The sequence below is a fragment of the Phyllostomus discolor genome, chromosome 8, assembly GCF_004126475.2.
Source record: "Phyllostomus discolor isolate MPI-MPIP mPhyDis1 chromosome 8, mPhyDis1.pri.v3, whole genome shotgun sequence".
NCBI classification, from domain to species: domain Eukaryota; kingdom Metazoa; phylum Chordata; class Mammalia; order Chiroptera; family Phyllostomidae; genus Phyllostomus; species Phyllostomus discolor.
Window position 1 is genome coordinate 39536791 of NC_040910.2, and position 10015 is coordinate 39546805.

The 10015-nt window shown below is 53.7% G+C and overlaps 1 protein-coding gene across 5 annotated transcripts; it reads right to left on the reverse strand.

The window, feature by feature from the left end:
• Nucleotides 1-349: 349 nt before the first annotated feature.
• Nucleotides 350-9944, reverse strand: SIRT6 (sirtuin 6). 5 transcript variants are annotated; one of them, XM_036034347.1, is made up of 9 exons: nt 9838-9934; nt 7434-7561; nt 6408-6520; nt 5984-6166; nt 3952-4011; nt 2145-2240; nt 1980-2060; nt 1331-1454; nt 350-1245 (listed from the first exon to the last, which is right to left on the reverse strand). In XM_036034347.1, the coding sequence occupies exons 4-9, from the start codon at nt 6142-6144 to the stop codon at nt 904-906; spliced, it is 864 nt and encodes a 287-aa protein (XP_035890240.1). In that variant the 5' UTR covers nt 6145-6166; nt 6408-6520; nt 7434-7561; nt 9838-9934; the 3' UTR covers nt 350-903. The 5 variants fall into 5 exon arrangements, with proteins under 5 accessions (XP_035890240.1, XP_028375951.1, XP_035890239.1 ...); XM_028520150.2 differs by lacking the exon at nt 6408-6520 and having other exon boundaries at nt 9838-9928; XM_036034346.1 differs by lacking the exons at nt 6408-6520; nt 7434-7561 and having other exon boundaries at nt 9838-9944.
• Between the last annotated feature and the right edge of the window lie 71 nt (nt 9945-10015).

The window sequence follows — 10015 nt, forward strand, 5'->3', positions numbered from 1 at the left end:
TTTCAGCTAGGGAAGGATGGAACCCAGCTGTGCACGAGCTTTTAACAGGTGGCCCCAGCCCTTTGCATACGGGTGCCCAAGGGCGACAATCAGTACCAAAGGACCTGGCTTCCTTCCTCCAGTAGCTCACAGCCTAGAAGCAAGGGCGAGTATTTAAAAACCAGGCAAACACACAACATAACTACAAACCCAGGGCTTACAGAACGCCAGCAGCAGGCACTGCCCTCCTTCACCCCCAAGCCTGGACTGCAGGGAAGCCCAGACTGACGTCCAAGACGAGGGAACCACTAACTCCTTCCCCGGGGCCTAGGGCCTGTCTCTGGCGCAAGGTTGTTTGTTAAACACAGACTCTGATGCAAAAAGTTCTGCTTTTATTGCACTGAAGACTTCTGGAAGGCTGGAGGAAGCCAGGCGGGTCCACCGTCCCCCCTTGCGCCCAAGGGCGGTGCAGCCTCTCATCTGTTCCACCGTGAGGGTTAGCTCCTAAGTGGCAGGTCTGCCTCCCTTCCCTCCTGGGGAGATCATGAAGGCAGTGTGAGGGAGACAGGGGTTTTGGGGTGTGAGGGCCCAGAGTGCTAAGTTAATTCCTGTTTGGGCCCCATACTGAAGAGGGCGTGGCCACGCCTCCCCAGAATGTCCTGAGCCAGGCAGGGTGGAGCGGGTGGAGCAGGTGCCTGCGGTGTCAGTGAGAAGGGCCCGGTCTGGGCCAGGGCTGCTCCTCCTCGGTCCTGCCAGAGGCCCCTGGAGCTAAAGAGAGCCACACTGGAGGGCAAGTCTGCAGAGGGGCCTGCAGCACAGCTCTCAGCACCCTGAGGTCTCCTCCCTCAGGGCAGAGGCAAGTAACAAAGTGAAACAGGTAAGAAGAAAAAAAAAAATCCAGCCCCACCCTCCCAACCCCCCTGGTCAGCTGGGAAGCACCTCAGTCTTCACCCTTTTAGGAGTCCTGCAGGGGGCTGGACTGTCCAGCCGCTCCCTTTTGGGGCTGACGGGTCCGGAACCATTGTGCTGAGCTGTGGATTCAGCTGTGGGCTCCTGCTTGGGGCTGGCTGGCAATGGGCCATTTAACTGGGTGGGGGACTCCTCCTTGGGCTCCAGCTTGGGGGCAGGCGGGCGGGGCAGGGGCGTCAGCGCCTTCTCTAGCACACGGGGGCCATCCCAGGTAGGAATCTCCAGGCCCAGGTACTTCATGAGCCGGGTCATGACCTCGTCTACATAGCCGTGGATGCGCAGGTCTGCCTGGCGGTCCTGAGGAGGCAGGGATGCATCATCAGACGGAGGCGGAAGGCTCGTCTGGGGCAGGGGAAATGTCAGGGGTGGGCTCAGCACGTACGTGCTTGGTGGGCTGAAGGTTGATGATGACCAGCCGGCCTCCACGGCGCTTGGTGGCCAGGGGCAGATTCCCGCTGGGCCGGATTTGGAGGGAGGTGCCCAGCGTGATGGACAGGTCTGCATTCCTGGGACCCGGAGAAAAGAGGGGTTAGGCTGAGTCTCTCCATAACTCCTGCCCCACAGTGAGGGGGGCCAGGATCTCAAACCCTGTTGCTACTTGCCCAGGCACACCCTAGGGAGCCAGGCTTCCCTGCATCCCGCCCCTGCTGCTTCCCTTCAACTGGAACCACCCCCTACCCTGTTGGCAGAGGGGAGCTGCTGAGCTGGGCAGGCCCTCGCACACTTGGACTCCTGGTAGAATCCTGGCTGGGTAGTGCTGCACAAAGGAGTCACCTTGCTAATGCCTTGGTTTCCTTGTGAGTACGGTGTCTGCAAAGCCCCTGGCCCAGGTCAGGTGTGTGAGAGGACTAGTACCTAGTAGCTGCCATTATTACAGGGAAATCAAGGCCCAGAGTGGGTTTGGGCTGCCTCCTCCAGGATGTCTCTCCTGACTACCTCTGAGCTGGAGTCCCCTGCTCTGTGCTGAAGCTGATTGTACTTTTGCCCCTCTCCCTTGCGTGCTCCACCCTGAGTTCATCTGGGAGTCAGACCTGCTGGCCTCATCAGCAAGAGTGAGGTCCCTTTCTGGCAGGGCATCCTCCCAGTCCAGGATGGTGTCTCTCAGCTCCCCCCTGCAATGGTGAGGGTTGGGGGACAGTCAGTACGGGGACCTGCCACCTCCCTGGGGCTCCAAGGCATGGAGAGGGGTCACTCACCTGCAGGCCCGCAGGCCCCTTGCCTTGGCCACAGTGCAGAGCCGGCCAGTGGCTTTGAGGCCCATGCTGCCCACGACAGTGTCCCGGACGTACTGCCTATGTTGGAGGAGGAAGGAGGAATGGTGGGGGCAGGTGAAGGCCACCACCGTCCCACCTCCCAGCCCCACCCTGTGGTTCCTGCTTTCAGGGGCTCTCACTCTCCCGGGCAAGTGGGGACCACGTGACTAGAATGTCAACACAAACACCCAACAAGCCCAGAATGGGGGTAGGGGGCCTTCCATAAAACATCCGCTTCACAAGGTCAACAGCACGGAAAACAGAGAAAGGTCAGGAACTGTTCTAGACAAAGGAGACCAAAGAGATGTGACAATGACATGCAGAGTGTGACCCTGGCTCGGATCCCGACCAGGAGAAAAACAGCAACAGTGGGAGCACTGGGAATATGGACTGGAGACTGAATCGCCACGTGACATCGATTTTAGTAACTGCACTGTGGCGGTGGAAGAGAATGCTGAAGCTTGAAGGAGACAAATGTCTTAAGGGCTTGAGACAAGTCAGTCTTCCCCTTCCTCCTGAACAACACAGCAAACACTGGAAACACAGGGAGAGAAGGGAAAACAAACTGTGGCAAAAGGTGACATTGGGGAATCTCAGTCGGGGTGAGCACGCTATGGTCCCCAGGATCAAATCCAGCCTTCTGGGTATATTTTTGTAAATAAAGTTGTATTGGCACGCGGTCCTACGCATTCCTTTATGCGTTGTCTACGGTGGCTTGTCTACGGCAGAGCCAGTCGTCGTGACAGAAACAGTCTGGCCCACAGAGCTGAAAACATTTACCACCTGGCTCTTTACAGGAAAGTTTAACTGCTGGTCTGGGTTAAGGGTGAGTTCATCACACAGCTCTTTGTGAGTTTCCCTTTGGCTTGAAAATGTTTCAAAATAAATTGAGAGAAAAACATTGTTTTAGAAAACAAGTGGGGGGTGCCCTTATGCCCTGGTCTCTCTGGTTGCACCTGCAGGAGGTGCTGGCAAGGCCACGCTCCCTGCCCGATGTCCCCACAGTCAGTAGCACCTGCAAGGCTGTCTCCCCGCAGGGGGAGACACACCAGAGCCCACCTGTTCCAGGAAGGGCTCTGGATCAGCCTTCCCAGAGTTGGGGTTGCAGCTGTCACAGCCTATTATGGGCTGGATTGTGTGCCCTGAAAAGGCACGCTGGAGTCCTGATCCCCGTACTTTAGAACGTGACTACGTTTGGAAAGAGGGGTGTGGCACACATAAAGAACTAAGATGAGGTCATGCTGGAGTATGGTGGCCCTGATCCAATGTGACTGGAATCTTCTTCAGAAAGGAGACAGGAGACACGAAGCCACAGACAGACATGTGACGACAGAGGCAGAGGCTGGAGTGGCGCATCTACAGCCAAGGGACACCCAGGCAGGGCAGAACCCACCGGAAGCTGGAAGAGGTTGGAAGGACCCGCCCCTCCAGATTTCGGAGGAAGCATGCCCCCCTCACCCAATACCTTGATTTTGGACTTCTAGCTTCCAGAAATGTGGACATAAATTTCTGTTGTTTTCAGCCACTTGGTTTGTGGCTGTTTGTTGTGGCAGCTGCAGGAAATGAATATGCCTCCCCAGGAGGAAGATGTGCCGCCCTCGAGGATCACACCCCAGTCCTGCCCCCCACCCTGAGTCTCTCAGTCTCAGATTCAACTCTTTTGCAGAGCCCAACCTGGGAAGTGACAGAAAACAAGCTGGAGGCCTGGGTTACCACAGCTTGCCTGCTCACACCCTCTCGTGACACTCACGTCTTACACTTGACACATTCTTCTACAAACATGTTCCCGTGAAGCTCCGCCAGCTTGTCCCTGTGGGAGGAGAAGCTGGGTGGTACAGTGAGCTCCCCGAGGCTTCAGGTATGGAGACAACCCTCCTCCTCCAGGAAGCCTTCCCAAACCCCTCATCTGTAGGACCCATTGACTCCCTCTTTCTGGTTCCTCCAGCTGTGCAACTCTGGGCAGGTGGCCCAACCTCTCTGAGCCTAAGGAATCATTAACCCCCACAGCAGACTCCACCATCACACAAAGGCAGCCCATTCCATTCACAAAAGCTACCTATAAGCATGGCAGAACCTCCTGATGGGGCTAGAGGTCTGAAGGACCCGGTTTGCAAAGGACGAAATGGAGGAACTGGGTGGCCCTGGAGCATGGGCTTTGGAATTATGAGGTCAACTCCTGGCTCTGCTGTCTCCCTGCTATGTGATCTTGGGCAGGTCACTTAACCTACGTTTCAGTCCCATCTGTGAAATGGGATGACAGTGTTGAACTTGGGATGTTTGAAGGAACGATGATCAGGCCTAGAAGGCTCTTCCCCATGGCTCCCTGTCACCTCTTTCATGTCCCTTCTCAAATGTCACAGCCACCTGACCTCCCCGTTAAAAGCTGCAATTCCCCACATCCCCGCTCCCCACATAATCCTCCTTTCTTCCATGGCAATGATCACCATATGACATACAATTTAATTTTGCTCACTTATCTTGTTTTCTGCCTGTCTCCTTCCCACTAGAGTATAAGCGAGGAAGGCAGGACTTTCTCTCTGGTGCACTCTGTCCTACATCTAGAACTGTGTATGGTGTGCAGTAGGCACTCAATAGATAGTTGTTGCATGTGGCCCAGGCAGCGAGGAAGGACTGGTGCCACTACAAAGTGAGCAGTGGGTGCTGGGGTGGCCTGGATGCAGCAGGCAAGGGGGCTGCTGCAAAGCCCATCGGTCAGGAAACTGGAGGCACTGAAATCCCCGACACGCTCCCAGCTCCTCCCCCAAGGGACTCCCCTCCATCTCTGGAAAGGAACACGCCCCCGGGTGGCTCTGTCCCACTCCGATTCTACCTACACGCCCCAGCTCGATTTGGCCAGGTGTGTATGGAACAGACTTCCCTGGATTTGTGTTCCTATAAAAAGCCCTGTACCACAGAAATGTATTTGCTATGCAGTCAGAAAACGTGCGCTTTCTTTTCTAGAACCATCTATACAGGCCCTGGGGGCTAGGTCTGCAGCCATCTGTCCAGGGAAGTACTCTGACTGGAGAGCTAATGAGGTGCCCAGTAGTTACAGCCTGGGATAGGGCCTGGGGGTCACCAAGCCAGGGAGGCTGGGCTCTTGCTTTCTGAGGTATTTACATGTCTGGGTGGGTGAAGGCATTGGCGATATCTCTAGGTCAGAAAAGCTGCCAGACTCCTGGAGAAATGAAATCTCTCTGCCAGAAGGCTGGAGTGTGGACTCAGGCCCATTTGAGAAGAGCAGGGGACAGCCGCCTCATTCTCCTCCATAGGCAGAGACTCGTCCTTTCCCTCATCCCTTGCCAGTGGAGGGTCTGGCTACTTGTGTGAACAGCTGACTGGGGTGGGCCCTTGTCGTCCTCCAGGGCAGGACTGCGGGAAATGGGTGGGGAGGGGACGCACTTGGTGTTAGGAGCCAGTCTTTCTGCCCCAGTCCCGTGCGCATGCTCGGTACAAATGCTTTAAGGAGGAGTATTAAAATGCAACTACAGGTACTAGACCCTGACCACCCTCCTCCCCACTCCCAATTTCTTCTCCTCCTCACCTCAAGGGAGATTTTGCAGCTGCCCTGGGACCTGGAAGAGAGGACCCCAGTTCTTGAGATGTGCCCAGGAGGCCCTGACAACGACAGCTCTGTTTTGCAAAATCCCATTGTCAGGAGCTTTTCCCCTGTGGCCTTGCTGTATTGCCACATCAACCTCCATTTTACAAATAAGGAAACCGAGGCCCACAGAGAGGGGCAGCCTGCCCAGGGCTAAGCGGGGCTGGCAGCTGGGTGTTACCTGGGAAAGCCAGAGCGCACGTGCAGCCCGTCCACGTTCTGGCTAACGAGGAACTGGAGAAGGCCCACACGCTCCAGCTGCACTAGTGCCATGTGGGTCTGCGTGGGCCGTGCATTCTCGAAGGTGGTGTCGAACTTGGGAGCCAGGCCCCGCTCCTCCATCGTCCAGACGCCATGGGGGCCCCTAAAGGTGGCATGTGGGGAGAGACGCAGAGAGACAGAGAGAATTTAGGGATCAGGGAAAGAGGAAGCCAAAAAAAGAAACAGAATTGGAGACAGAGAGACAGAGAAAGACAGGGAGAGTGAGACAGACAAAGGGGGAAAGCGGGGGAGAGAGATTGATGGAGGGAGGGAGGGAGGGAAGGAAGGAGAGAGGAATACACACCAAGAAGAAAAATTAATTATTCCATTCAACCAACACTTACTGCTTCCTGGCCCTATGCTGGGTGATGCTGGGGCCCTAGAGGAAGCAGGCCTTGCCCTTGAGGAGTCCTTGATCTTGTCAGGGGAGACACAGATGAACACAGACCCTTCAGCCCTATGGGCTAGGATGGCCCAGTGGAGGTGGCGAGGGCTCTGTGTGGGAAGTATGGAAAGGCTTCCTGCAGGAGGCTGGGCCATCTCTTGAACTGTGAGAGGAAGGGCAGTTCAGGCAAAAGGGGCAAGCAAAGGCCTGGGGGACTGGCAACAGCCTGTGAGTTTGGAGAAATGCAAATGGTCTGAGGATTACGGTGGGAGTAGGAGGGGCTGAGGTTGAAGAGATGTCCCAGGGCTGGGTCTGGAAGGGCTGGGAGAGTCATGCCTTAAAATTCTAACATTCCTCTAAGGAACCCGCCCTTTTGCTGCTGGAAAAGAGGCCCTAGAAAGACAGCGTAAGTGCAACAGGCCTGCCCTTTGTGACAGGGTTGCAAACTCAGCACCTACAGGAGACACCCAGGGGCCACTAGTTTAAGAACTCTGCTTTTCAGCTACAAGATTGTTATCATACAGGCTGCCTGAAGCAGAGGGTGGCTTAGACATTATTTGGTTTAATACCCTCATCATGGGTGAGGAAACTGAGACCAGGTCTGACAGAAAAGTATTTGCAAGTGAGTGTGGCGCTAACTGTCCCTGACACTGATTCCCCCCATCTTCTAGGATAATAGTGTCCCAATGTTTAGCTATGCTCAGTAAGCCTAGATGAAAGACTACATTTCCCAGCATTCACTGTAGCTAGGGTCAGGTGATCAAGTTTTGGCCAATGGGGTGAGTGAAATGTTGGTTGTGACTTAGACAAGTCCAAAGAGAAGGGATCTTTTCCATCCCAAACACTGAAGGGGTGGAAAGATCACTCAAAACGCAGTGAGGGGGAAGGCAGCCGGATGGGTTCTAATGTGTGGGCCTCTGTAGCTCATAGGGAAGTCCTGGGCAGCTAACACGTCCTGCCTCAACTTCCCTCCACACCTACAGACCTGAAGTCAGGGATGCCTGAGGCCGTGCTGATGCCAGCGCCTGTGTGGAAAACCACATTGGAGGACTGCCAAAGCAGCTTTGCCAGCTCCCACACCTTCCGCTCCAACTCCTCGGGGGGGTCGAAGATCTGTTGTGTGAGAGCACAAGGGGAGTGGTCAAAATGTGTCCCACAGAAGCAAGGCCACTAGCCAGACTGAACGGCCCCACCTTGCCTAGGGGAGAAGAGTGAATCTGAAAAGGCAGTTTGTCATCATTCCCCTGCTCTGCCCACAGCCCTCCAGGGCTCCCACCTTCCTCAGTGTAAATGCCCAAGGCCTCCCCCCTCTCCCCGGCCTACTGCCCAAAATGCTATTTTCCTAGACTCCTCTCACTTCCTTTAGGTCTTGGCTCACAAGACACTTCATTTGTACACTCGGGTTCATAGCAGCATTATTTACATCCGTGTGTGGTTGCCTCTTGTGTACCCCCCACTGGGGACCAGGCCCACAACTCAGGCACATGCTCTGACTGGGAATCGAACCAGTGACCCCTTGCTTCATAGGCTGGTACTCAATCCACTAAGCCACACCAGCCAGGGCTATTTACAATAGCTAAAGCATGGGCGCAACCCAAGTATCCACCAATGAATGAATGGATAAACTCAATGTTGTCCATCCAGACAACAGAATATTATTCAGGCTTAATAAGGAAAGAAATTCTGATACATGCTACAACTCGGATGAACTTTGAGGACATTGTTGAGTCAAATAAGCCAGACACAAAATGGCAGATACTGTGTGACTCCACTTTATGAGGTCCCTAGAGGAGTCAGATCCATAGAGACAGGAAGTAGATAGTGGGTGCCAGGGACTGGAGGAGGGGAAGTTAAGAGTTTAATGAGGGCAGAGTTTCAGTTTGGGGAGAAAGTTCTGGAGGTGTATGGTGGGGATGGTTGTGCAACATAAATATACTTAATGCCACCAAATATACACTTAAAAATTATGTGCATAGCCCTGGGTTGCGGGCTAGGTCCCTGACTGGGGGTGAGCCAAAGGCAACCATACACTGATGTTTCTTTCACTTACTTTCTCCCTCCCTTTCCCACTCTCTAAAAATAAATAAATGAGTGATTTTTTAAAAATTACATGTACATTAAGATGATACAGTGTATGAAAGGTGTACTTTATTACAATAGAAAACACTCACTGAAAAAAGCCATCTCAGGGGTGCCTCCCTGATGTCAATGCAGTCCCCAGCTCTCCTCATCACTGCCAGCTTTACTTTTCTCCCTTGTGCTTTCTCCTTAGCTCCCATCTCACTTCTTGATTTGCTGCTTCTCTCTTCCCCCACCAGAACAAGGGGGGTTTGTCTGTCTTGTTACCTGCTGTGGCCCCAGGACCTAGAATGTGCCTGGTGCACAGCAGGTGCTCAGTAAATATCTGAGGACTAAAATGAACAGGAGCAGGAGAGGAGCAGAGCTTCTAGAGGGATTCACACCATCTGACTCCATAAACAGTGTGACTCAGATTGAACGGACTAGCTTTTATGGAATGAGGGCAACCTTTCCAAATTTACAGAAGGGAAGACTCCTCTCCAGAATGGAAGTGACAAGCCCAAGGTTTCCGTGTACAGAGAGAACTCTCCCCTTTCGGACACATAATTACCATATTTTGCCATGTATAGTGAGCCCTTTTTGCCCAAATTTTTGCCCAAATGAGGGAAAAATAAGGATATGCATTATACATGGGTATTACCTGAAATACCTTGTATCTTCCCTTGTTTTGTAATTATTTGTTACATAAAATTTCTTGTACCATAAAATACTAAAATTACTTTATAATACAAAAAACAAGCATCTAAATATAAATAAATAAATAAATTGAAAGAGAAACGAAATACTTGTTTCCCCCTAGAGTTTGGACCAAATCGTGGGTGCGCATTACACACGGCAAAATACGGTACATCCATCCTTTGGGCTGTTCCTCCCCAACTCCAAACCTTTTTCCATCATCAGCAGGATAAAATGTCAACTTCTCAGGCTGGCGTTTGGGGCCTGTCCTGGCCTAACTTGAGAAAACTCTCTGCCTTAATCTGTTCCCCAACTGCGTTTATTTCCACCTCCCTGACTTTGCCCCTGCAATGCCTTCCGCCTAAAACTACATCCTTTGCTCCCACATCAGAACTTCAGGACTGCAAAGGACTGCACCCTTTGCTTTTGTGCCAGCCCCCGCCGACTAGGGGCTGGACGTGCTCGCAGCCCTGCGCGCCTAGGGGCGTCACTTCCCACCCCCTCCTCACTGGGAAGTCCCTCCCATTGTCTAGCCTGGATGCCTCCTAAAAGTCCCACAATGCCCCGCTGCCGTCCGGCCCTAACCGGCCCGCTTTCCAGAGAGGCGCAGCCTTCAGGACGCCGGCCGCACTCACCTCTGGGAGGCCGCACTTGCCCTTATCCGCGTACGGCGACAGCCCCGCCGCATAATTCACCGACATTCTTGCCACCCTACCGGGAACAATAAAGTTTCCCTTGTTGAGGCCATTTCCGCCGGAAATGGGGAGGGACACGTTACAAAGACGACATGCCGGGCCGCTCCCTCCAAGGCGC

Excerpts from the sequence above, each read along its gene's own strand:
- SIRT6 (XM_028520150.2), bottom strand. The coding sequence starts at position 9,903 with ATGTCGGTGAATTATGCGGCGGGGCTGTCGCCGTACGCGGATAAGGGC. Across the intron at positions 4,012-5,983 it reads GTGCGCTCTGGCTTTCCCAG|GGACAAGCTGGCGGAGCTTC; the intron begins GTAACACCCAGC and ends CTCCTCCCACAG. Across the intron at positions 2,061-2,144 it reads AGGGGCCTGCGGGCCTGCAG|GGGGGAGCTGAGAGACACCA; the intron begins GTGAGTGACCCC and ends TCACCATTGCAG.